This window comes from Xenia sp. Carnegie-2017, unplaced genomic scaffold (genome assembly GCF_021976095.1).
Source record: "Xenia sp. Carnegie-2017 unplaced genomic scaffold, XeniaSp_v1 HiC_scaffold_20, whole genome shotgun sequence".
Taxonomy (NCBI): Eukaryota; Metazoa; Cnidaria; class Anthozoa; order Malacalcyonacea; family Xeniidae; genus Xenia; species Xenia sp. Carnegie-2017.
Window position 1 is genome coordinate 296,575 of NW_025813483.1, and position 27,999 is coordinate 324,573.

The 27,999-nt window shown below is 35.8% G+C and overlaps 2 protein-coding genes and 1 long non-coding RNA gene across 3 annotated transcripts; 2 read left to right on the forward strand and 1 right to left on the reverse strand.

The window, feature by feature from the left end:
- The first annotated feature begins 1,554 nt into the window (after positions 1-1,554).
- LOC124442315 lies at positions 1,555-2,754 on the forward strand. The gene is made up of 2 exons (XR_006947211.1): positions 1,555-1,635; positions 2,098-2,754. It is a non-coding gene; the product is annotated as an uncharacterized LOC124442315 (long non-coding RNA).
- Positions 2,755-11,373: 8,619 nt separating this feature from the next.
- Positions 11,374-15,661, forward strand: LOC124443185 (craniofacial development protein 2-like). Its single transcript, XM_046993721.1, has 2 exons — positions 11,374-11,413; positions 14,352-15,661. Exons 1-2 carry the CDS (start codon positions 11,374-11,376, stop codon positions 15,659-15,661), a joined length of 1,350 nt encoding a protein of 449 aa, XP_046849677.1.
- A 5,013-nt stretch (positions 15,662-20,674) lies between these two features.
- On the reverse strand, positions 20,675-27,729 carry LOC124443186 (WD repeat-containing protein 3-like). Its single transcript, XM_046993723.1, has 15 exons — positions 27,455-27,729; positions 27,287-27,363; positions 26,640-26,702; positions 25,788-25,857; positions 25,634-25,683; positions 24,079-24,147; positions 23,928-24,006; positions 23,589-23,780; positions 23,099-23,167; positions 22,364-22,461; positions 22,249-22,279; positions 21,852-21,928; positions 21,459-21,498; positions 21,109-21,221; positions 20,675-20,768 (listed from the first exon to the last, which is right to left on the reverse strand). The coding sequence occupies exons 1-15, from the start codon at positions 27,629-27,631 to the stop codon at positions 20,675-20,677; spliced, it is 1,299 nt and encodes a 432-aa protein (XP_046849679.1). The 5' UTR covers positions 27,632-27,729.
- Between the last annotated feature and the right edge of the window lie 270 nt (positions 27,730-27,999).

Consider the following 27,999-nt stretch of genomic DNA (forward strand, 5'->3'; position numbering starts at 1 on the left):
TGAATTAAGGAAGGGGAGGCAGCGTGCAAAGAAGAACGTTAATCTTCAGTACTTATGAATTAGGGAAGGGAGGCAGCGCAAAGAAGAATGTTAATCTTCAGTACTTATGAATTAGGGAAGGGGGAGGCAGCGTGCAAAGAAAAACGTCAATCTTCAGTACTTATGAATTAGGAAGGGAGGCCGTGCAAAGAAAAACGTTAATCTTCAGTACTTATGAATTAGGGAAGGGAGGCAGCGTGCAAAGAAGAACGTTAATCTTCAATACTTATGAATTAGGGAAGGGAGGCAGCGTGCAAAGAAGAATGTCAATCTTCAGTACTTATGAATTAAGGAAGGGGAGACCGCGTGCAAAGAAGAACGTTAATCTTCAGTACTTATGAATTAGGGGGAGGCAGTGCAAAGAAGAATGTTAATCTTCAGTAATGGAGGAAGGGGAAGCGTGAATGGAAGGGAGGCAGCGTGCAATGAAGAAATCTTCAGTACTTATGAATTAAGTAAGGGGAGGCAGCGTGCAAAGAAGAACGTCAATCTTCAGTACTTATGAATTAGGGAAGCAGCGTGCAAAGAAGAACGTTAATCTTCAGTACTTATGAATTAAGGAAGGGGAGACCGCGTGCAAAGAAGAACGTCAATCTTCAGTACTTATGAATTAGGGAAGGGAGGCAGTGCAAAGAAGAACGTTAATCTTCAGTACTTATGAATTAGGGAAGGGGAGGCAGCGTGCAAAGAAGAACGTTAATCTTCAGTACTTATGAATTAGGGAAGGGGAGGCAGCGTGCAAAGAAGAACGTTAATCTTCAGTACTTATGATTTTTTTTATTTCTTAGTCTGATAGTCAATCAGATCAAACATTGCAGGAGTCCAACATGGAACAGAGCGATGATAATAGTGAAATTGTTGATGAGAATTATAATAAAACTGCCAAGACGGAAGAGAACTTGTCTTCTCCCATATGACCCACGTCTCCCACTCGACCGTTGAAACCTGCGCTGAAGAAAGGACCGAGATCTCCTTCACACGATTCAAATATAGGTGAAGTCACGTGACTATTTTATTTTCCCATTGGCTGTTTTTCGACGGGAGTATTATAAACTTGAGTGCGAAAAATTTTTTGCTTTGCTGGTCGAAACACTTGTTTTCATCGTCGAACATGATACATTTAAGGCTTCATAACGAGCTCAATTCAACCTATGAAATTTTTTGTTTCAGAAGAATTCCGTCTTCCCGGCCACCCTAAGGGGGTGTTTACATGAATCCGGAATGACTTTTAATCCCGATCGAAACGTGATGTCAATCCGTGTTTACATGAAACTAATTGTTGATTTTCTTCGCACTCATTTTAACCCATTTAGCCTCTTTATTTATTTACGAGCTTCAATTTGCCAGAAGACAATACCCATGGCACACGCGTGATTTGTCTTTAATCACAATATCATTTCAGAATGAAACTCAAATCGCGTTTACATGAGAAAAAAAGTAAATTTCGATCCGGAATGAAACTAGGAATGAACTCGAGTTGTGACTCATTCCGGATTCATGTAAACACCCCCTAAGAGAAGTGTTCATTTCCATCATAAATTACCGCAATTCAAATCGCATACAAGTGTCGAAGACTGGTTGGATGGTAAAATGAAGGTAAGTCAGAAATATTGTGGAGTTTTCGCGCGTCATTTTTCTTTATAAAATAAACACAATGAAACGCGTGCGCTGATTGGTCTAGAGCTGAGTCTGCATTCGTCAGTGCAAAACATATCTGAGCTCAACCAATCAAATCAATCTAAACTATCAATCAGTCAAAGAGAATTTGCAAATCGATCATGAATACAATTTAGAGAAAAAATTAAAATGTTTGTCTTTTTCGCATTATTGTTATTTTATAAAACAAATAAAAGATGTTTTTCGTGTTTGCACTGGCTTATGCAAACCTCGGAGACGTTTGTGAGAACTCTTGCGCAGGTGTAACTCTCGACCTTCGGTCTCGGGCTTGCACTGATCTGCTCTCGAGTTCTCCCAAAGGTCTCCTCGGTTTGCATTTTATTTCTTAAATGATCACTAGCTACATCATACGACCATTTATCATTTTGTTGCCACTTATAGCAATACAAGCCCAACTTTGAACAAAATGGCTACGATGACACAAGCTTCATATGTGGAATGACTGATCAGGTGGAGCACACTTATTTGCCCTGTAATCCTTACTTGTCCCCGAGCACCGTCTGACGTACTCATTTGTCTTCGCACGAGGGTGTTTTTAAAGATGTTTCTATGGGATGAGCGCCATAAACTAAGACTGGCGTGTCGGAACCAGGCCTCCCTCATCACTTTGTATTAAAATAACAAGATCGCTATGAAAGATGTTTATGTTATGTTTTCTATTAACATGCGGTATAAAAATCCATATAACTATATAAAAATGCGAAACGCTACGTATGACGTTTCGTATATACAATGTATACTACGTTTATGCTCTGATTTACAATTGTATCTGAAGGCCCGTTTACACGATCGATTTTTCTGATCCGATTTTGTCGGATCCCAAAAAACGGATCGTGTGAACACGTATAAAGTGAGCCTTTCGACAGTCATTATTTTTACGATTCACCATGGTATTTGCTATTTTGAAATCCATATTACACTATTGCAACATAAGTTGCAGATAGTTTGATATTGCTAGTAAATAAAACTCTGTGTATATTTTCTTGATATGGTAAGTTATGATGCATTAAGACATGATTTTTTCATAATATATGTAAATTTCTGCTGTATTTTATCTTCACCGCAATTGCTAGTGAAAGTATTGAACCGCAATTACTTACTAGAGAAAGTATTGAACTATTAGTCCTTCGTAGCTTTAGTTGTTTCTACAAGAATGAATTTCATCGAGTAAAATTATCATTACAGAAAAGTTTCAAAAAAACGCCCGATAGTTATTTGGTAAATAGAGATTTTAGGAAATTTCTTGATTGTTTAACCGTGTATCTTTAGGCTTATCATGCACATATAGAGCTAAAGAGAGTTAATGTTGAACTTACTAGAGAAAGTATTGAACTATTAGTCCTTCGTAGCTTGAGTGGTTTCTACAAGAATGAATTTCATCAAGTAAAAACATCATTACAGAAAAGTTTCAAAAATACGCCCAATAATTATTTGGTAGATAGAAATTTTAAGAAATTCCTTGACTTGTTAGTAGCCTGTCAAGGAATTTTGCCCCGAATGTTGGTTTTTGAGTGTTTAAGTTTTTCTGATGACATCAATTTTGAAGATATTATTAAAAATATTAAAATGATATCTCAGATTTTGCCATTTTACGATGATTGTTTAACCGTGTATTATAAATCGCTTATTGATTGGTTGAAATCAGCTGGTTGAGAAAGACACGAGTTTACTGTTAATTCTCAGTCTATACTAAACGGGCATCAATTGTTAGGGCGTGTTTGCGAGAAAGAGTTTCATCGTATTAAGTCGAAAAACATTTTTGAAGATGAAATGAACACTGCTATGACTAAATATGATTTGATGAATGGGATTTATCATATGATAGAATGTGGTAAAATTAAAAAAGAGGAAGTTTCTTACATGAAATTAAAGATGAAAACTTGCCACTTGGAAAAACCTCCGTGAAAACACTATTCTAATTGGCCAAATGCAAGTTGAATGTTGTGAATTCAACCCTTAATGAAAAACTCTCACGATTAACATTACCTCTATAGAAACATTATTGTCAACGCTTGTTTAATAATCAGGACACGTTTTTAAAAAAGACTTTTTAAAACATCTTATTGTTCAGAAAAAAGTTTATTTGAACTTGGGAGTTCAGTTTCTTTGAAATTTTTATTTCTGTTTTAATTTGTTGAAAAAAACTCAAGATTATAAAGTTTTACGAAGTTTTTATCTTCATGGTGATTTTTCAAGATCATTTACATTCCATTACACTTCTAGAAACAGGAGCAAAAGTAGAACAATTATTGGGGTTGAATACTCTATCGGACTGACTTCTTTTGGCATTTGTACTGGAAGACTAGAAGCTTGCTGCGTGCTTTTTAAAACTTAGTTGAACATCTTTTCCCAATTCTTATACGTGTACATAGTTCCAATATCAAATATAGTACATAAAATGATTGATAAAGTGTATTTAACGGGATTATTTGAGAAAACGACTAACTTCATTGAAAAAGTGAAGTATTTCATAACTACATTAGTAAGGTCTGAATATTTTTCTTATTGATTTTAAAAATGTTGAATGAATCATTACACATAATTCTTGAATATGTGTAATGATCACCTACACTTCAAAAACGTCCCGAAAATTCAAACCTGGAGGGGAGGGGGGCTACGACTTATAGCTAGGATACATACTGCGTCTTACTTTGCATCAAGTTAAGCTAAAATATATGAATGTTAGCAAAAATTTTATCTTTGAAAAAAGGTGGAAAGCTCAAGCTCCTTACTCCAAGCACCTCCTTTTGCTCCATGCATGCACTTTAATCTACATAATTGGAATAATTATCTTTATGTAATCAATGTCTAAGCATTAACATTAGGTTTGAAAATTATGTAGCATTGACCTCAGTGACTAGTCCCATTTCTTTTAGCCTTGTTTATTGAAATAGTAAATACCACCGTAATGTGACATGCATAACGTCTGCAACAATGTCCTTATACAAAACAAATAACTGTAATATTTTAAAATTAAATGATGAGTTCTGTTCCTGAGCATGTCATTTGTGCAAAGCTCGAATTCTTTAAAACAATGTGATCTTTTTGACCCTTGTGTAAACCCAGCTGTACGCATGCCGCGTAACTATTTTAAATATAATAAAGCAACATCAAGTTTTTTACCAAATTACTAAGTTTCGTTATTCTCGAGCATAACTAAAAAAAATCTCAATACGAAAGATGAAAAAATAAGCAAGCAATCAAGATTATTTTTTTGTTTGCTAAATTTATAGATACAAATTAGACTTGTCCAGTTGGTAGATATAAAAGCTTGCTACTTTCACGGTGGTTTTTAAATAAATTTCTTATCAATGAACGTTCTAGTTACGCCTCTGATCGTAAATTCATTTGCAATTACAGCAAGTAGAGGGCCACTCAACATAATTGATCATCTTTCAAATCAGCGGACATTTAACATTTGCATGAATCAGCAATATAGAACTCCCAAGGAGGCGTAAACATCATTGACAAGACCCTCACGCAGTATTGTTTTTAACAGGACTTGCGGTCTCTTGGAGATCAATTATTGCTGAATCCTAAAAATTCTAAACGTCGGTGGATTTCAAACATGCGCAGTTGTTTTGAGAAACCTTATAGAAAGATGACGTGGTTAACAATTATCTGTTACACCTTAAATTCCTTGTACGAACCATACAGGACGTACTCATTGAAATCGTCATTTAGAACTAATTATAAATTTCAAAATTTTGGCTAATAAATGCAATAAAATATGAAATGCTAATGACTTTTATTCTGGGTATCAATTACAAATGATAACACACCTAAAAACTGGCCGATCAAAATGCAACACGTTGGGCAGCTTTGCCATACTTGAAGATTTACCCATTTGAGAACTTGTTATTTGAATTATTACAACAGTACGTGGAAGATGAGTGTTTGGTAGAAGTTGCAACAGTTCGTCGACTGTGATACGCATATCTTTTAAAATTTTTTGAAGCCACACTCAGGTAAATTTGTCTTTGGAACTTCTTGTAACTGAGGAATTTATCTCTAGTTAGTCAAAGTGTGTATGAACGGCATTGTTTTCTTATCCTTAAAAAATACGAAACTTGAGTTTTTCCATAAAATTTCCTTTTTTATAACTGATGTTTGTTCTCTGCTTGATTTTAGACTTAATCTTATATATTCACCACGCGATTGTGGACACGTTTATTATAACGAAGTTGATAATTTTTCCCGATTGAGACGAAATGGCTTTTGTCAACCATTACCTTGATTTTGAGCTACACATAATAACAAGAAGTTTTTCCTATGCAGCAGTAGATTCTGTACTTTTGGTTGAAATTCAACTTACTTGTATTCATCGACAAATGATCACTAAACGTGATCGAGATACATTGAACAAATGATGATGGCTTATATTCAAGACGATGGTGGACAAGTATAAATAAAGAAGTTGACTAATTTTCACGATGGAGATGTATTTGGCTTTTTCAACCATTCCCTTCAGGCTGAGCTACACATAATAACAAAACGTTTGTGTTATGCAGCATTAGATTCTGTAATTTTTGTTGAAATTCTACTTCCTTTGAGCTGCTTTGAAACTGAATAAATTGTTCATAGTAAGTAAATTGTCTTTTCTTCCTTAATATTTTTATCATAATTTTTGCCAAAAGTTTCACTGCATTTATTAACTGCATTTATTTAAAGAAATTATTAACTTTGACTACGCTATTCTTCTAGAAACCCTATAAATAATGTTTGAGAATGGACACTATATTCTCTGGTGGGTATTAAAGTTGGCGAACGCTTTGTCCATGGTTTAGCTATAAATGAGAAACTACCAAACCAAAAATACAATACAATCGAGAGGAACGACTCCATCAGCTCTACACAGTGTTCATAGAGGGAGCCACTATTTTACTGGACTATGGATTTTTGAAACGTGTTTCCTTGGTTTTTGTCCTACTGTTATTATGGTCAATGCCTTGTAATCACAAAGACAAGTCTCGAAACCTCGCCACTCATAAATTTTAAAATTAATTGAAATGAAAATTTTTCGGTATAAAAAAATGGTATTTCTTTTTTCGAAAGTTGTAAACAAAAATCCTAATTTGCCGACTGACTGTTGAGATTTTTGATTTTATGCCGTTTGCGACATGTGCAGTTGTAAGAAATGGCCAATCTTGCTTCTGTGCTTGCCGTCATTGACATAAAACGGGGGATGTTCGTCAGGTAGCCGGAAAATTGGAAACGATGAATGAACCATCGTTGTTCTAAATTTTTTAAAAAAAATTTCGGGCATCCACGTGGTTTTACATTTTGAACATCTGATCTCTTACAATTGATAAAAGTTCGTCGTTCGTCGTCTGTCGTTAAAGGATGCCTGGCCAGAGATTCGCCGAAAACCGTGAGTGTTACTTTGTAAATACGTAGTAAAGCCTTTTAACAGGCCAAGTCTTTAATACAATTCTGGTGATACTCAAAAAAATCCTGGTGTGCAGTATATTCCACTGTAAGACTATTTTTTAATGCAAACAAACTAATAAATGCATTTTCCTGTTGAAGTTCTCACGTGCATATTCAAAAATAGTCTTGTTCAAGAGGTTGTAAAATTTTCTTTTTGATTCAAACAATTCGTTTGTGATTTGGTTTAATATAATATAATTCGTTATTACTTTTGGTTTGGTAAAATTTGTTCTTTAATAAGTGTAATATTTATGTCAACGCGCTGTTATTTGTCAATTGCGTCTGTTCTATTCTGTTTACTTTTTATAACCTCTTGTGAATATGCTGATATAACGAGCCACGCATGGTAGCAGCGATTTTTGCCTCGCAGAGTGATAAACAGGATGATCATAACAGCTTATATCGGAAGTGCAAGTGAAGTTTGGCCAAAGGAAGGCAACTTCTACTTGGGGTTAGTGGGTACAAATGGTACCTTAGCGTAGAGGATGCGAATTGCATCTGTAAGAAGACTTTAGAAGACTGGATCAAGCGAGCAAGACTATATGAAAACAAAGCAAAGATGGTGGTTCTGGTGAAAAGAAAAAATCTCTCCCCTAGTAGGGTAAAAGCATGCAGTCGTTGTAGTTAGCCAATTTCATGAACGGCTTTCTACGGTGACTTTTAAGGTACTCCTGGATCCCCTATAATTCATGTGTAGTTCAACTGAACCCAGTTGGAGGTCACCCGTAGGTGCAACAAGAACTAGGTTAGGTTAAGTTAAGGGCATGATGGGTTACCTCCTTCAAGGGGCATTCCTTTTCAGGGTGGAATGCCGGTTTCATGCGCAGGTAGGAAGTTCAGATAGTTTAGGCATTCGCTGTAATTGCTGCGGGTAGATGCTAAGCTCAGATATTATGTGTAGGGTTAGTACCTTTAAAAATTTAAAGGATGAATTCTAACTTTTAAGAGATGGCTAAAATTTATAAAATTGGAAGCAAATTTCAATCTTAATTTTAGTTATTTATTCTTCAACAAATTGAAGCTTTAGAAAAGTATTCAGTTTGTTAAGACATTTACAGTTTTAGGAGCGGCGTGGCAATCACTGTAAATGTAAAAATGATATGTTGTTTTCTTTTAAAGATGACTTCATTCTAGGGAATTTCAATGCTGCAAGCCACAGCGTAAACCAGCGTTAAAAATAAACGATTAGTACACCAGGTCTAGGTATGTGGAATGTCTTCATAAAAACTATAAAAGAAACATAGTTTAAATGAAAGTGCATTGTTTTGTTCTCTTTTAATGGCTTTTATGAAGACAAACCGCAGACGTTGTCACATATTTTACTCAATAGTTACACGACGGTTTCCATGTTCACCAATTGTGTTCCTACTAAAGTCATATATGTGATTATTGTCAAAATTAAACACAAACGTGTGTTTCTTCAAGTGATTTCTATTGATATTGCATTTTCATTTAAACTGTATTTGTTCGAAATACAATAGCATATTTGCTAATAAAGTAAACTTCAAAGTAAATGTCTTGAAGTATTTTTATCTAATCCATGTCATGCAGCAAGCGCTTGCTCTAATTTTAGGCGTTAGTGACACCGGGCGCGTAAAAGCACTGAATTAAACGGTGGTAAATAGGGACGCTTAAGTGGCGCTGGGTTCGACTTATTTGGATATGGATTAGATAAGCAAAGCATACGTTTTAAGAAATTCCCTCCAGTAGAACAATTTTCTCGTTCAAAGTAGAAAATTGTCCATTTCGGTGATCGATTTATGTAGTTAAACCGAAACATGGCAACTTCGGTTTGTTTTTGTATATATTCAAAATGGCGAAAAACTTCAAAAATTAAAATACCTTTGAGAATACTAACAAATTGTTAGGCTTTAAAGTTTATATGAAAATTTTGCGTTTTTTTTTGTTCTTGGCTTTTTGAATCGTTGCAAAAGTAAGTAAAGTTTATTGTTTATATGGGTCCCCAGAGTGCGGAACTTCGGCTAAAATCCCTAAAGGCATATTCATTCAAGTTCTTTAAATATAACCAGTAATAAAAAGTTTATTTTGATACCAAGATTTTTATTCTTTCTGTCATCAAAAAGCCATGACATTTATAAATGTTCTAACCATGTCCCTCGTCATCTAATTCTATGTATTACCACGAATTTGATGTTACCTGCTGTTACCTGTTACTCTTTAAAATTATAAATTCTGAAATTGAGAAAGTCATTACTCTTCTTATACATGACAAACATGGTAAATTCTCTATATGGGCTAAAGATAAACAGTTTCATAATAACTGGTTGCATGAATGTACTGTGAGCACTATTGAACTTATTTTAATAAAATACATTATTTTTCACATAGTGCTTAGTTAAGATCTGTTCATCACCTTCTACTTTTGCATGGAATTATTACAATTTTTTGGTCTTTCAAGGTATATAATGAGTGTCTTCAGTGATAATCATGATGTTTACAATTTCCTATACAGGCCAATCATAAAGATATTTTTAAGGCTGGGAATGTAAAGACCTGGTTTATTTTAGATACTTAGGTGAACGAAAAGTTCATTTCTACAGTGAGTCTTAAGCATGCTGATAAGCTATGATGAGGGCCCTAGCCACGACGTTAATGGGGGGACATATATTCAATTGTGCGCGAGTAATTACTTTTGAAAGTGATTTTGTTTTCCAAAGAAATCAGTCAGGCATAGTCAAATATATGAAAATACACTCCTTCCCGCAATTAACATTTTATCCTACAGTCCAGGCAATAAAACTAAAATTTGATGGTCTAACGTTGCTTCTCTTTAACTAACTCTTCAAAGAAACGATAAATCTAGCGTCCATTCAACGGGACTTTAAAAAACGTTATAAATATGACCTTAGTCGAGATATGATCACAACAAACAATAGGTTTAGACGACAGCTTAAACGCCATAAATTACATGTTAAGCATCAGTGTATCAAACTTTTTCGCGAGAGTATGCCTCCGGACCCCCAAGATAGTGAACGCCTCCGGCATTTGGTCATTTGTACTAACAACAAAAAAATCCTGGATGCGTCCTGTTTAAGACGGTAAAGCGCGATGAATTTGGCGTGTTCATTTTCCGATGGTGCATTTGCCATCGAAGGCAAAAGAGGATACTATATCACGCAGAGATAAAAGAATGGTAGGTACTGTTTCTATTGATTCAAATATGTTTTCGTTATTAGAGACATAAACAAAATTAGGCTTGTAGGCTATGTAATAGTATTATTAACTGGAATAATTTCTAAATTAATATTTATTATATACTTTTGAATCAAAGACATTCAATTTATGCCAACTTTTAACATTTCATATTTACAGGTAATACAAGATGCTTTGTCTTTCCCAAAATAGAGTGTCAGCAACACATCACATTCTTAAAATGAGGAGAGATGACGCTATTCAGATCCATTCCAGTGATATGGCATCAGAGAATGACAATTGCATTCATTGTGCTAAGTGGGTGGAAGAAAAGCGAATGCTATTAAATATAGTTGAGAACTTGCAAAAAATAGTGAAAAGATGAAATGTTAAAGCTAAAACATTCCGGAAAAAGAGTAAGAAGTAAGGATCGCAAATTTGAATATGACTTTACATTTACACTTATCTCTGAAACATTCAATTACCTTATACATTTTTAGTAAAATTGCTGGAATCACGATGGAGAGGAGTAAAGACAACAAACAAAAATCACAAAACAGATTTCAACCCTGCACCATCTTACGAAACGTAAATGGATAGTAATAAAGATGAATCAAATGATGAGGAATATGAAGCAGAATCTTAGGAACCTGAAGACTTTGGATCAAGATATGAAACCGAAACAGAAACTAAAACTGATGATCATGAATGGTTGGTTATTATCAGTATTTGCAAATGTTGTATGTTTTTATATATTTCCTTATTTTGTGTAGAATCAGTTTGGCGGGAAGTAATCTTCGAGCGGAGCAAAAGTATATTCTGTTCCTTTCTCGCCTATTACTATTGTTTAGGTTTTGTTTCAAGCGCAAACATGAGAACCCAGAAGTCAACTGCAAAGCAAATGGAAGTAACATCTCAATTACATCCCAATGTCCATCCTGTAATGAAGAGACTCAATGGCACAGTCAACTATATGTTCCAGGATCACAAATCAGGGCTGGCAACTTTTTGTTGTCTTTTGTTATTCCATCGAGTGGTGGCTTTCCAGAAAAGATATTTAAGATGCACAATACGATGGGACTTGGTTGTGTTACATTATTACACATATCAAAAGGTAATTACTTTTTAATGATTCAGTCCCAGTCACCTTTCATGTGTTCAACAACGCGAGTGTATTATTGTATTCCATGATGACTGTCTCTTTCGAAGTTAAAAATACTTTTGGTAGCTAGATTGAGCACTATATTTCCTGTTTTTTCAAACTGAATTTCTACGAAATCTCAACATGCTTGTTAATAAAAGTGACTGGAAGCATGCATTCAAAAGCTTTCAGAACAGCAACTGTTATATCATTGACGCTTTTTTTTCAAATTACGATAATTTGAAATTTGTCTTGAAAAGAGCCAATACAATGGTGAATCGTAAATTACTTACGTTAGTATTTTACCATTCACAATTTCACCATGGTATTTGCTCTTTTCAAAACAATTATTAAATTTGTCACCACGAAAATATCTCTATTTTACCATTAGTGATAATTGCACATCGAAAACACGAGTATTTGCTCTAGTATTTGCTCTAATATTTTCTCTTTTCAAGACAATTTTTAAATTTGTCACCACGACAATATCTCTATTTTACCATTAATGATAATTGCACATCGAAAACACGAGTATTTGCTCTAGTATTTGCTCTAGTATTTTCTCTTTTCAAGACAATTTTTAAATTTGTCATCACGACAATATCTCTATTTTACCATTAGTGATAATTGCACATCTAAAACACGAGGAAACAGTGGCGGATCTAATGTACGTCAAAATAAATTAAAGCTCCTCAATTTTTTTTTTCAAAATACATTCAGAAAAACACTATTGGTTTTTTATTTCTAAAGAATATAATCTAACCAATGGATTTGCGTCTAAGGTTTTTGTAAATGTAAAAATACGCCAAAAAATGTGCTGCAGTAATTGAGACATTGAAAGTCATCAGTGAAAACATCATCCTAATTTTGGCCAACGGCAAGTTGAATCCTGTGATTTTAACAATTGATGAAAAACTCTCATGATTAACTTAACTCTGTAGAAGCTGTGTTCTTCAATATACACGACATGTTTTTTGAATGATGAATTCACTTTCTTCGAATAAACTTTATTTATTTTTGTTGTACAATACTCTCGACTGGTTATGACGGTTTACGGGCTTCTTTAAAAAGAGTTAAATAAAAGCTTAATAGTTGGAATGTCATTAAACAAAACAAAAATGTAGCATGCATAATGCTACATTTAGAGTCAAATAACATTATGCTATTTTAAAGTCAAATAACCAAATTTTCCATGTAGTCAGGGCCATTAGTAGAATGCTAATAGGGGGAGGGGGGTAGAGAAGAGGCTACTCATTTCTTCAGTCAGCGTCACTCAAGATTTCCTTTTAAAACCAATAAATATTTAATGCTTTAAATGTTAAAAATTACGTTCGTCTCTTATGTACTGACCCTATTTTGTCTATAAAATAGTTTTGTTTTCCTCGAGTCAGTCCCAATGTTTCCAGGAAAGATATCTCTGTCTCGAGAAATTTCAATGCAAGATGTCATGACGATGATGATAGAATTTTTGTTTACTTCAGAGTGTTTTCTGAATCTTTTTTTCCTATTAAAAGCTGAATTTCATCGCTTTATAAGCTCAAGAAATGTTGGTTTTTAAGTTTTTGTCTCCATAGCTATATTGCTTCCTCATTAAGTAAACATGTAACTACGAATGAGCCAATCACATTCAACATACACAGCACCAATATAACAAATGTAGCTACATACTTATAAAAAGATGCGTTATAAAACACATACCAAGATTGCTGTTAGTATATAAATAAACCTTGCAAATGAATCGTTGACAACTATCACATTTCAAATGCACTGGTATCAAAAAAATATCATGGTATCTGCACTTGCTGGAACTTATTTGCTTGCATACTTTACGTTTCAATCGACATTCGGATGCAGCTATTTTGTTAATTGTTAATTCATATTTGGAGAACTAAAAATTAAGACTCTAATTTTCGTTAAATCTATTAAAATAATAATTTGATATATATATATATATATATATATATAATATTTAATGTTATTATATATAATATTTATACAAAGTGTATATACTGGGTTGTAAGGACTCATACGGACGCGCATTAAAAGTGCCGCAAATGTCCAAGCGATAATAAAGCTTCTGTCAGTCAAGTCAACCCCACCTACTCGTGGTGCAGCCTGTGTTTGGCTAACGGGGCTCTGGCGAGGGGCGAGCTTCCGGCGCCCTTAAATTAACTGGAATCCGCTGCCTTGCGGTTAGGGTTTGACTGCCCAAAGGCTAAGGGTGAGGTAACCCTGACAGAAACCTCCGGAGGACAAACCCCCCGCAGTCACGACAGGCCAGGCCCACCTACGTGTGGACACGCCCTGCGGTCTGACAAGGTTCGCCCAGCTATGGATTAAATAGTCCCCAGTCATGGTAAATGGTTTTCGGCGTAACGGGAAAAACGCCAGCAAAGGGCGCTCACGGATTAACTGTGTCGACGGCCTCTCCCTGCAACCGCGTAGTTTCACAGTCGTCGCGATCATTTGTGCCACTGAAGATGGAACCGCGTGGCCAAGCCAATAGAACATGGCCTGCACAACCATGCTCTTCTCACTGTGCATGCAGTCTGCAATCAAAAGTCTATCAAAAGTCCATCAATACGGATGACTCATGACGGGGGCAGGCTTAGTAGGCTGGCAGCCTCTAGTGCGAAATTCGATTGCTGGCGGCTTGGATTCTAACAATCGCTGGATAGAATGAGAGATAATATCCTTCGGTATTTCATCAAGCGACGAGGATGCCCTTTTTAGGGATGCGCACCCTCCCCCAATCCGGGGAAGCTCCTAGAAAAGGTGGAGTAAATCGCACTCTCATCACTCGCCTGCTCAGCACACCGCGGCTGGGGGGTACTCACTCAAAGCGGTCGAAATAACAATGAAATTCGAAAACTTGCGGCCTGGAACGTAAGAACCCTAAATGACAATCCAGGAAACATTCGTCCTGAGCGTTCTACCGCTCTTGTAGCCCGTGAGCTACATCGTTATAATATTGACGTTGCTGCTCTAAGCGAGACAAGACTCCACGATTCGGGATCACTCACAGAGGCAGCGGGTGGATACACTTTCTACTGGAAAGGCAAACATTCTTCAGAGAAACACGAATCAGGAGTTTGCTTTGCTATCAAGTCCTCCATCCGATTATCTGAGCTTCCAGTTGGACATTCGGACCGCATCATGTCACTTCGTTTGCTGTTGAATAAGCAACGTTCGCTCCATCTCATCAGCGTGTATGCTCCTACTATGCAGCATTCTGACATCATGAAAGATGCATTTTATGAAGATTTGTCAGCCATCATTCGCACTATTCCAGCCCACGACAAATGCATCGTCCTTGGCGATTTCAACGCTAGAGTTGGCAATGATTTCCACACCTGGCCATCCGTTCTCGGTCACCATGGCATCGGCAATGTAAATAGCAATGGTAATCTTCTCTTAACAATGTGCGCTGAAAACAACCTGACCATCACCAACTCGTACTTCCAACTACCAAACAAATTAAAGACAACATGGAAGCACGCTCGCTCTGGTCACTGGCACCAAATTGACTACATCATTACAAAGTCAAAAGACATATCAGACTTCCATGTCACTAGAGTCATGCGAGGTGCTGATTGTTGGACGGACCATAGACTTCTTATTTCAAAGGTGTGTCTTAAGATCAGCAAACCTGCACCCAGAAAAGCTCAGAAAATTCCGAAGAAATTCTGCGTCTCGAAACTCAAATCAGAAGAAGTCGCAACATCCCTCAGAACCTGCATCGACGAACAGCTACAGAATATCGCTGCTCCAGAGTGGGATAGTCTGAAGACGGTTCTTCTTAACTCAGCTGAGACTGTCCTTGGCTACCAAAAGCATTCTCATAAGGACTGGTTTGATGAGAATGACGTAGAAATTGCCGAACTGATGAAAGCAAGAATGAATGAAATCGGTGACAGACTAAAGGAAATAAAGAGGACCATAGCGAACAGACTCCGAGTTATGAAAGACAAATGGTGGCAAGAACGCGCAGAAGAGACCCAAAGATATGCTGACACTGGAAATGCGAAAGAATTGTTTCGGTCGCTGAACGTCATTTACGGGCCAAAAAAGAGCTCCGTTGTCCCGTTGCTCAACTCGGACGGTACCAAGCTCCTTACGACATCCGACGACATCCGAGAACGGTGGACTGAGCACTTCACACAGCTTCTAAGCGAGACCAGCATCTATGATGAGGATGTCATCAACAACCTCCCTCAATGACCCATGATTGACACTCTTGGTGATGTGCCCACTCTCGAAGAAGTTGAAAATGCCATCAAACATATCAAGTGCAACAAAAGTGCGGGCCCTGATGGAATTCCACCAGAATTATTTGTGTGCGGAGGACCCTTGGTTGCAAAACATCTGCATGGCATAACTGAAAAGATCTGGTCCGATGAGACCATTCCTGCTGAACTCCGTGATGCAAACATTATCACCATCTTCAAGAAGAATGATCGCCATAACACCAACAATTATCGAGGCATCAGTCTGTTGGCTGTAGCCGGGAAAATAATCGCTCTAGTGTTGCTAAACAGAATGCGCGATCCTATTGCCGAAGCAGTACTGCCAGAAACCCAGTGTGGATTCCGCCGAAATCGTGGAACGACTGATATGATATTCGCCCTTCGACAGCTCATGGAGAAATCGAGAGAACAGAACCAAAAGCTATACATGACTTTTGTTGACTTTACCAAAGCGTTTGATCTTGTGAACCGTGAGGCACTGTGGACCATCGTCGCAAAAATGGGCTGCCCACCAAAATTTGTCAATATCTTAAAGTTATTACATACCAACATGTGCGTCAAGATCTCGGTAGGCGGCGAGTTGACTCGTGACATTCAATACAACAATGGAGTGAAGCAAGGTTGTATACTTGCTCCCACCCTCTTTCCCTCTTTGCGACTGCTCTCTTCATATGCCTTTGAAAACGTACCTGAAGAAGGCATATACATACGATCCAGGATGGATGGCTCGCTCTACAACCTTCGTCGCCTCCAATCCAGCACCAAATGCACGCGGACACTGATGAGAGAATTTCAATATGCAGATGATTGCGTTTTTGTTGCCAACTCGGAGGAATCCCTTCAGTGCATGATGGATAGCTTCGAGGCTGCTACCAAATCCTTTGGCGTTATCATCAACACAAAGAAAACAGAAGTCATGTCTCTCTCGTACTCACCGATAACATCCCCGATCACTGTCAATGACACTCCGCTCACAAACGTTCAATCCTTCAAGTATCTTGGCAGTACTGTCACCAGCGACTGCTCCATTGACAAAGAACTTGACAACCGCATACAGTGTGCCAGTTCGTCATTCGGCAGGCTGTGGAAACGTCTGTGGTCTTCGCATGACATTAAAGTTACTACAAAGATCGCCGTGTATAATGCAGTGGTACTGTCGACTCTCTTGTATGGTGCCGAATCTTGACGTTATACCGTAGACACGTCACACGTCTCCGTCAGCTACAACAACGTCACCTACGCGCAATCCTCCGCATTTCCTATCAACAAAGAGTAACGAATGACGAAGTTCTGACGAGAGCCAACTCCATGGACATTGAGATTACCCTCGCCAAAATGCAGCTAAGGTGGGCTGGTCATGTTGCTCGCATGGCAAACAATCGATTACCCAAACAGCTACTCTTTGGAGAGCTCGCTGAAGGAAAGAGACGTACTGGTCGTCCGCTCCTGCGTTGGAAAGACTCTCTCAAATACACTTTGAAAACATGTCAAATTTCAATAGATAATTGGCAACTCGAAGCGGCGGATCGATACGACTGGAGAGACAAGTCACGTAAAGGTCTCAATAAAGGAGGGCGAGGCGGGCAACGCTGTAAAACGATCAAGACGTCACGCTACCAGGAACGCCTCCACTGTCGCAGACTCGGGAGAATTTCGTTGCCAACACTGCAACAGGACCTGCGCAAGCATTGGCATGTTAAGTCACGAGCGCGCAGTCAGTGAACTAAATGGACTTTGCAGATCGTCTTCGACGGCAGCAATATTATATACAATGTAACCTCGGCTATCATTATAAAAATGGTCATCCTGCACTTGGGACAGGATGTGTTTATAAATGTTGATGATTATGATCTAGATGTCGTAAGAATCGTGAGAATGCATTAAGTTCATTGACTACAAATTCGATTTCATAATTTGGAATTAGGTTTCGCAAAGAAATCTTTCTCGATACCATTTATCAGTGTTGGAGTGAATTTGCGGAAACAGAAATACAGTCACGTGACATGCAATTGGCGGCACGTTTTGATGGCCTGACTTCATATCATGGATTCTTAATTACCATTAACGCCGTTTAGTTCGAGTTTGAAAAGCTGAACAGTAACAGAAATCCATTGCATGCATCTGGTTTGCAGTCCAGCTTCAAATGTCCAGTCCCAGTTAAATTTTCCTGTCAGCGCCCGTCACTGGTGTTTGAAAGTTATTTTGAAACGAATCAACCTCCGTTTGACAACTTTATGATAAAAGTTCCTAAAATGAAATCTGCATAAGATAGTTAATTGGCAATAGCTTTTCTTTCCACTTTGTGAGATTTAGTCGTACGCTTATTTATGTGCTTTGCAGTTTTTGGAAAAAATGATGACTTTTTTGTGGCTGTTATTTTTCAGTTTACAGTGGCTTCGCCTTTACAAATTAAATTTAGAACTCTCTCTCTCTCTCTCTCTTGTTTTTTTGACTGGCCAGTAACAACGCGATGGTGTTTCTTTAGCATTGCTTGAAAATTACATTTCTTCGTATTTTACTCTTTAATGAAAACCTCCAGATCTTCATTAGCACACTGCAACTCCCTGTAGCTCAATATAAATAAACCTTGCAAATGAATCCTTAACAACTATCACATTACAAATGCACTGGTATCAAAAAAATATCATGGTATCTTGACTTGCTGGTGCTTATTTGCTTGTATACTTTACTTTTCAATCGACTTTTCGATGCGGCTATTTTGTTCCTCTTCCGGTCGCAGTCTTAATTTCTTCACTGATTTTCTAACAACTGAAGAAATGTGACGAAGATCTATGATCTCAGGAAAAAAAATTACTTACATTGAAGCAAAAATTAAAATGAAAAATAGTTTTGCTAGTATGAACGGGTTTGATTTCAATCTCCGAGAAGTCGAGGTCGTTTGCAAACCTCCGAGATTTGACACGAAAACGAAGTAATATATCGACCGGAATTTCAATGTTTTGTATTTCGGAAGTTGGAGCCGTTGTCAGTTGATCTTTATATGGTAGCTGGATAGTTGATCCTCAAGTTCTTCAGTTCTAATAAAAGGAAACAACGAATATATATGGACAACTAATAACTTTGATATTATATCATCAAAACTCCTATCTCACGATTTCTTCATCTGTTCATTTTAAAGACGGCTGAAAACATAAAATACAACATGCTCTGGTTTATTAAAATCAACAATATCACGAGCGCTATCAGTTTTGCCGGTTGCAGAACGCTTCGTGTAGAGATGCGCGTGGTCGATGAACCATAGTCACTGATCTTCACACGACCGTATTGTTCAAGTCATGAAATATGTTGACTGGTTTTATATCACGATGAATCATACCTTACTGGCAAAATTTCGACAAAAAAGCAAATTGTATGTCTTTATTGATCTAAAGAAAATCGTACCTAATTTTTATGTTTAGTCACACATTCATACAGACAACGTGTACAATAATTGAAAGGTTCTACATGTGAATGAAACGTGAACTAATCCTTCTACAATCGCATTGAGAATCAGCAAAATTCTCTGTTATATGGTCCTTGTACAATCTTTCATCAATAAACTTCCTTAAAGAGTTCTTCTCACAATACTCCATCTGTACAAACAAACTATAATAACAAGCAACTAGAACGTTAATTGGGGGTTGCATATACATTATTCCGTTATACCCTACCATACTTTCCGCTGTGCCTTTCTTTTGAAAGTGAACTGAATTTCAAAATAAATCAGCAGGGCACAAATGAATATATGGATATACACCCCCCAAATTAACGTTCTAGTTACGACTCTGTTGAGTAAACTTTTAGTCTTCTTGCAAAACTCTTGTGGTGATTGCTTCGTCTTCACTTTCGAAATCAGATTTCTTGTCCTAAAGGATAGACGCAGGTAGCTATTTTTACATATCTTCAGCAACATCATGAACAATTCCCATTACTATATACCACGTGAGCAAAGGAGCTACCAAATCTTAAATTTCTTGTACTAAACATGTAGGAGGTATTCATTGAAACTCTTTTGCAATTCTATTTGTAATTATGAAAGCGTTGGCTGATAAATAGACTATAATATAAGATGTGCTTAGTGACTTTTATTACGTGGACACCAATTACAACTAATGATGCACCAAGAGATTGACCAATCAAAACACAACACGTTAACTCAATTTTTGCCATACTTTAAGATTAACACATGATTTTACTAAACAGTTGTACGCATTACGTACTAATGAGATTTGTCATCGGAATCAGTTCATCAGCTTGTGCACAAAGATTATTTTGAAAATTTTGAAACATTTGAGAAGTATCATTCGAATATCTCTTATAAACCAAGCTTGGGTAGGTCTTTGAAGTTTCTTTTAACAGAGAACTTTATCTTTGATCGAAGTGTAAAATAGGAATGGCACTGTGACTTCATGAAAAATGTGAAATCTAAATTTATTTTTTCTGTAAAGTTTTCGTTTTAGTAACTAATATTTGTTGTTCCATGCTTGAATTTAGACCCTTATTTCTGTTCAACGACAAATGGTCACCAAACGTGATCGAGATACGTTGAACAAGCAATGGTGGTTTATATAATTATATTCACAAAGATGGTGGTCACGTATAACTTGATCGTTCTTTCAATGAAAACGGATTTGGCTTTTGCTAATCGTTCACCTGAGGTTGAGCTACATATAATGAATGAATGAATGAATGAATGAAAATCTTTATTTTGACACGCTGGCTTTGTCAACTGGGATTGATTTCTACGAGGGGCGTGCTTTTGTTCAAAAACAATTACATAATTTACTAAGATAAATATTATAGAATTTCTTGATAAGTTTTTATTTACAACTTTAGATTTTTTCATTCCTCCACCCTATTCGAAATTACTCCAACCTTATTCCTAATATGAAAAATGATTATCCTGTTGGTACAACTTGATAAAACTTCAAAATATGAATCATTGTATTTTAGTTAAAGAAATTATGCCAAATACACATACACAACTTTAAAAATCTGTTTTATTGTACCCTGTTCCACAATTTAATCTTTCAGCTGCACCAGAGAGGATGCAGGAATCGTCAGAATTGAATGACAAAGTCCTAAAGTAACAAAGCTAGCTAAAATCAACTAAATCAAGGGTGAAGTCATAAAAATAAAATGCGCCATCCATTTTATTCAAGATTTCATGCTAAAGTGAAAAATACTACAAAATGCGGATGAAGCGAAAATAACAACAACACAACAAAATTAATCATTTTCTGAAATGCAATTATTTCTAGCCATTGAATCGCTATGTAAAAAAAAAATACATTTGGTCTAAGGGGTCAATCAGATGAAGTGAACTGTTACAGTATGACGCTGCAAAAGGCACATGAGATTTAAGACTTTAACTTATTGTCTTCATATTCCAGATTTATTGAGATCTACGTAGCCACATACCTTACATCACTACGATGACCAGGTGTCTTTATGGAAAGTATATTAGTTGAATCTTTCTTTTCTTCACTGAAGACATGAAACTCTACGCTGTTGTTGTGTAGTAATAATGAAATCTGTAGAAATTTAAAAAACTTCTTATTTCAAGTGGATGCAACTAATTCCATAGTATCCAGTATACTACGCATTCTTTATATGTACAATCAAATAAGATGATAAAAAATGACGAAAGACTCTTTCTCATCGTCCAAAATGACTATTCAACAACACTTGGAAATATACAGAAACATCAATTTAACACATCCATACTTCTCAAATATAAAATAAAATCGCGGACAAAAATAATGAGATACCTTTAGATCATTATTTGAATTCAATGCAAAGTCAAATGACCTAACAAGAATAAAAAAATTGTTTGTATTTTATAATGGCGGGAAAGCAAGACAAGTGAATGAACCAAGTACGTATGTACGAGGAGGACTAGAAACGACTTTTGCATCATAAATATCGTTTAAAAATAACTTTTTTATTCAGCCATTTTGAACAAGCAATTTTTAAAATTCACATTGTAAAACTGCTTAAAAATATTGCATGTATGAAAGTATTAGAAACCAACATTGATTAATTATATTTAAGAAAAAACATCCCTTTAAGAAAAGCACGTGAAGAAAAATCCACTTTCTCACACAAAACGCTTGATTTTCCACAAGCGAATTACAATGTTTGTACTCCATACATCATTTTACCTTATCTTTGAGGTCGCTTTAACATCGGGTAATTTTATAATCTCGTCTTCGACGGTGGCTAAGACGTTTTCAGAAACCTGATAAAATAAAGTAATGTTAAAATATGTTTCAAAAATAAGACAAATAGTGCGCAAGCACATTTAAAATGTTGGAACAACGATATATGATCTCCACTTTCTGTTTCTACGTTTTCAAAATCTATTTCATTTCGAGCAACAAAACCAAATATGCTCCAGGATTTTGACTTAATATATACAAGAACTATTCACAAATAAAGAGAAATATCACAATGTTACAGAAACGAGGCAAGATTGTGATGTCTTAGCAGAAAATTACGTATATTTTGATTCGTCAAAATTCTTTGCACACAAATTTCACGTAACAAAAATTATCTAACCGTCAGCTCGTCGGCTTCCAATCCTTGTGATCTAGGAATAAAAAATGGTAAAAAATATCACATGTATGAGAATAAAAAAGCTTGAATATAGTTTTAAAATTTCAAAGTCAACAACCTTTGCTTCTTTAAAATCTTTTTTCGTCTTTTTGCCAAGCGTTTTTTTATTTCGGTTTCTGATGCAAGACGAAACATTTCTAACGTAGAATTAGCACCCTAAACAAATAAAAATTATCTTCACATAACCACATCTTTTCTTTAGTTCTCTGTTGAAATAAGAAGTACTGATTATATTTTGTAAAATTCATTCATAACCATGAATATTTTTGACATACGTAAAATACTACATTCTCAACTTGGTTATGAAGAAATGAATAATGACAACCTATGGTCCACATTAGAATGGAGTTTTTCCATTGAAAACTGAGCAATATTTGCTACTGCAAGAATTTCTGCTGGGTTTGTAACATTTGCACGAAAATTACTCAGACAGTTGCTTTTATAATGAATATTCCCTCAAGATGTCAACACGACTCTCGGCGACCGCAGCAAAATTGATATGTAAATTAAATATTTTGTTTTCCATAACTCACTACTAAACCCACTTCTTAGAAAGCTGTGCGTTGCTATTGTCTAAGGTTTTAAATAGTACAATGAAATACAATAAGCTATAGAATTATAAAGAACGAAAAGTTAATGTTTATCATTACTGTTTCATTAATCCAATCAGAAAAGCCATTTATAGTTGATACTAGGTTGTAACATAAAGCTGAGCAGTAGCCACATAATGTTCATCATCTCCATAATTTTTACAATCCAAATCCCACATAAAAACTCTACATAACGTACGTACATGACAACCAATATAAGTTCGTGAAAGATCAATACTACGCGAGTTGACCATGCCAATCATTGTACGAAGCTTTTGCGATAGAAGAAACCGAGTTACTAGAACTAAATGTTTAATGAATTTTGGACTAAATGCTTGATGCAGTGGTGACAGGTCTAATGCAGATCCAAATTATAAACAAAAAGTTTATTAGAAATTTTATTAGTTTAACTTAACATAGTAATATTCACAAAAATCGACAACAATCCTATGCACAAATATCAACCAACATTCCTTATACTGCATACCTCACAAATATTCACCCATAGTCCTAATTTACCTCACAAATATCCATCAACGTTCCTAATATACCCACAAATATCCACCAACAATCCTAATACTACCTCATTGTAACATCTTAAAAACGCTTATTTTCCCTTTGGTTTTCTGAATTTAAGTACCATCCACTATTATCCCTCATGCATCATGCAAGAAAACGCAGAGAAATGACCACCAAACACCTCTTATGTACCTCTATTTCTCCTTTACCATCCTCGCTAGATTGCGTTGCTGTCTTTCGTTTTCTCGTTTCTTCGCGTCTTTCTGTTCTATCATCCTTGTACTGAATTTTCCAAACTCTTAATTCACTGTCTGCAGAACCAGTAATTAACCTTGTTTCATTCTTGACGACGACAAAGCCCCAAACCTTAAAAAAATGTAGATTACAGTGACTTTATTACTGTTCCTAAATCCCTGTTTCTAGCCAAGTATTCATCCTTATTCTTTTACGGAGAGTGAAGGGTAGACAACTCCTACATCCTATCATAAGAACAAATTCATAGGTTCCATTCACCTCTGTTTTATGACCAACCAAGGTAAGAAAACAATGCTGTGAATCAAGATCCCAAAACTTCACGAAAGTGTCTTTGGAACTAGGAAAGACAAAACCATTAAATATAAACTAGCAAAGCCATTTAAGATGAAAATAGATCTTCTACATTTACCTAGTTATAAGAACATTTTGAAAATGAAGAAACCGACAACAAGTCACCATTCCTTTATGACCTTTAAGTCTGAAGAAATAACAAATTTAAGAACATTGTCGTCATACATACATAAACATCATTTATCTCTTTCTTAACAAACATTGCTATATAAAAAAAGAAGTCGCTAACTTCAACATTTCGGTCATATGATACGTAGTTTCTAAGCTTTACAACATACGTACAGTATGCATGTAGGTGGCAAGACCTCAGTTTAAATATTCCACTGTAAGTCAGTAAGTCATACCTCTACACTCAGTTCATAAGTATTTAGAAAGCGATACCTGACTTTTATTTAGTAAGTCATACTCCCCACTCTCAGTTTGTAAGTCATATTCCGACTTTTATTTAGTAAGTCATACTCCTTACTCTCAGTCTGTAAGTCATACCCTTTTATTTAGTGTCATACCCTCACTCTCAGTCTGTAAGTCATACTCCCACTTTTATTTAGTAAGTCATACTCCTCACTCTCAGTTTATAAGTCATACTCCCACTTTTATTTAGTAAGTCATACCACTTTCAGTTTGTAAGTCATAATCCCACTTTTATTTAGTAAGTCCTACTCCCCACCAGTTTGTTCATACTCCCACTTTATTCGTAAGTCATACTCCCACTTCAGTTAGTGTCATACTCCAACTTTTATTTAGTAAGTCATACTTCCACTTTCAGCTAGTGCATACTCCCACTTTTATTTAGTGTCACTCCACAGTAAGTCTCCCACTCTCAGTTAGTAAGTCACCCCACTCTCAGTTAGTAAGTCATACTCCCACTTTTATTTAGTAGTCATACTCCCACTCTCAGTTTGTAAGTCATACTCCTACTTTTATTTAGTAAGTCATACTCCCCACTCTCAGTTTGTAAGTCATACTCCCACTTTTATTTAGTAAGTCATCCCTCCTCTCAGTTTGTAAGTCATACCCTACTTTTATTTAGTAAGTCATACTCCCACTCTCAGTTTGTAAGTCATACTCCAACTTTTATTTAGTAAGTCATACTCCCCACTCTCAGTTTGTAAGTCATACTCCCACTTTTATTTAGTAAGTCATACTCCCCACTCTTGGTTTGTAAGGCATACTCCCCACCCTCAGTTAGTAAATCATATTCCCCACTCTCAGTTGGTACCATATACCCCCAACACTTTTAGAAAGTCAATAACATAAAAAACATGTAAAGAGAAATACCTTACTTTGGAATATCAACATAATCATAACTGCGTAAAAGCAGTATTGATAATGCACATTTAATGAATACCACAAGTTTTTAAAGCAACCATGTTTCTACATCTCATGACACCTTCATATAAATACACTCATCATTTATTTAAATCAATATTTCATTGTAATATTTATATATAATCTACTCATAATTAAATAAATTGTATCACTGTATCATATTACTCTTATTTATATTCATCACATACATAATACTCTTTATTATACTGAAGATGTCATCATAAGTTGTTGAAACTTGTATATTTTAAAACTTGTCATATAACATTAAATGATCATAATCATACCTGAACATTCCTGAGTCATTAATTATATCCCAAACAATGACATCTGTATCCTATAGTAGTGGCGAAAACAACACAAATGAATTGTTTATTTTATAAACTACCATTCACAATTTATAGCAATTGATTTAGTATCATAAAAACAATTAAAGAATACCTTTGATCCAGACACCAATTTGACACCAGTATAATCATAGTTAAGAGCTGTAACTGCTGTCTTGTGACCACTAGAAGAAATTCAATAAAACAAAAGATGAAATAATTTTTTAATCTTTAATTCCAGATATGGCAAGAATGGAAATTGCCGAATGAAGATGTTTGCTTTGGCGTCTTTGAAAACATTAGTACTGATACACATCGATCCACAAAAATTAATAATTTTAAACTAAAACACAAGTCTACACTTCACTCCACAGTAATGCATTAGTGCGACATTGACTACATCACTGCTCAATTATATATTTTTAGGGATGACACTGGTTGTATTTACTATTCTCATAGTTTCAGAAGTTGCTGTGCAAATTTACAAGGCATTCAAGGTTTATTTATCTTTCATTGATTTTTTATACTGAAATTTGAAAACTTTCCACATTCCTTTGGTTGAGAGCATGTAAATTGTCTTCAAGTAGTAAATTGTTTACTGGCAAATTTTCTCAATTGAGTTTTGAACTGTTTTGTGAATGGAACACAGAAGTTGCAATGGCAAACAAAAGGTTAAATAGGGCAAAATGCACCATCATCAACATCTGTACAAGTTGTAACCCTCTCCAGGATACCTCTTATACCTTGTTGCATGCATTGTGGGTCTTGAAGTTGGAAAATTTTTGGTTGATGTGCCTAGCACATATATTATAATAGCGTGCTGAGGTATATTAACTGTTTGTTTACCTAAAAATTTTTTGAAATGAGTTTTGGACCGTTTTGTAATTGGAAATCAGAAGTACCAATGGTTAACAAATGGTTGAGCACAGACCAAATTGAAAAATATATTCCATGACAGGAAATGTACCTAAATGTCACTGAGGATGTACCATTATTTATATTCCAAATTCTGATGACACCATCGCCATACCTAAAATTTAAAAATAAACTGCAGGTGGAGGTGGATGTATGCAGGTGGAGGTGGATGTATGCAGGTGGAGGTGCATGCATGCAGGTTAAGCTTTACATTCTTCCCCTGTAAGCAGCTGCAAATTTATTATGTACATTAAGATCAAAAGCTGTTCAGTTTTCAAAAGCAAGGAAAACTATTTTATATAGGCAAATTTTATTACCTGTGGTGAAAGGGATATCAAGTCTAACAAAGATGTAGAAATTAAAATAGTTTGGGACATGTGGGGAATGTACACCAATGATTTTCATTTTTGTTAATATTACATACTGTACAGGTTGACTGACATTTTTTTCCTGGATATTAAGCTCTTTCATAATACAAGGGGAAAGGTAGGATCTGGCTTTTATAAGTTAGGAGGCCCAGAATCTGGCTTTTATAAGCAGGGAGGTTGAGCCTCTTCCCCTGCCTGACCTTGTGTTTCTTACAACCATACCTTTTACTGTTGAAAGTGTTGATTAGCCACAATGAAGTAAATATCGGGCATCATTTACAAGACATAATGAAATGCTATATTATTTAATTAGATAAGTTGTTTTACTCACCCAACAGCAAGATGTTCAGAGTCAGGACTGAGGCAGAGACAAGTCACTTCGCTCTTGTTACCTTGTAAGACATTCACCTAGACATTTAGATAAGCATATCATAAAAACAATTTTTAAATAGTGGAAATCTAGCATTGTTTAAAGGTTTCAACAATTCTGTTCAACTACTTTTTCGCCAAGTCTAGCGTCCCAAATATATACATTTTCTAGTGCGGGAACAATCGCGCGGCAAATTTCACGTCTTTTCTCGCCACTTTGAACAAGACACACATTAGCTCTAGCACTTCCCACTACGCCAAAGATTCCAGCTTCGACGTAACGCAGATAAGATTTTGTTAAGACCATTTTAAAGGAAAAAGAAGAGTCCTAAATATTGGAAATTCATCTTGAACTACAACAAATTGTCTTCCACCCGATATCCACGTAGGGATTTATGGCGTCAGATTTCCTCCATTATAGACGAGGCGGAGAAAGGGGGGTGTCGTCCAATAGTATCGTCTAATGGTATGTCCTACAGAGGGGAATTTGTTAGATCAGATCACTACCAGCTTCTTTTGGCCAATATTGGTGCGCTGATTTGAAAAATCGATGTTATACGGGAAATTTGACATTGTAAGATGTTTAAATATATTAAAATAAAGAAAATTTGTGTAGAGAACGCCTAAAAAACTTGTAGTTTCACGATCTGTCTAAATTTTTAATGATTATAGGTA

What these genes read in the sequence shown, in the direction of transcription:
- LOC124443185 (XM_046993721.1), top strand. Translation starts at nt 11,374, where the DNA reads ATGGGACTTGGTTGTGTTACATTATTACACATATCAAAAG. An exon ending in ATTATTACACATATCAAAAG is followed by an intron (nt 11,414 to 14,351) that starts GTAATTACTTTT and finishes ATGACAATCCAG; the next exon opens with GAAACATTCGTCCTGAGCGT.
- LOC124443186 (XM_046993723.1), bottom strand. Translation starts at nt 27,631, where the DNA reads ATGGTCTTAACAAAATCTTATCTGCGTTACGTCGAAGCTGGAATCTTT. An exon ending in ACGCTAGACTTGGCGAAAAA is followed by an intron (nt 27,364 to 27,454) that starts GTAGTTGAACAG and finishes CTAAATGTCTAG; the next exon opens with GTGAATGTCTTACAAGGTAA. An exon ending in TCTGAACATCTTGCTGTTGG is followed by an intron (nt 26,703 to 27,286) that starts GTGAGTAAAACA and finishes TTTAAATTTTAG; the next exon opens with GTATGGCGATGGTGTCATCA.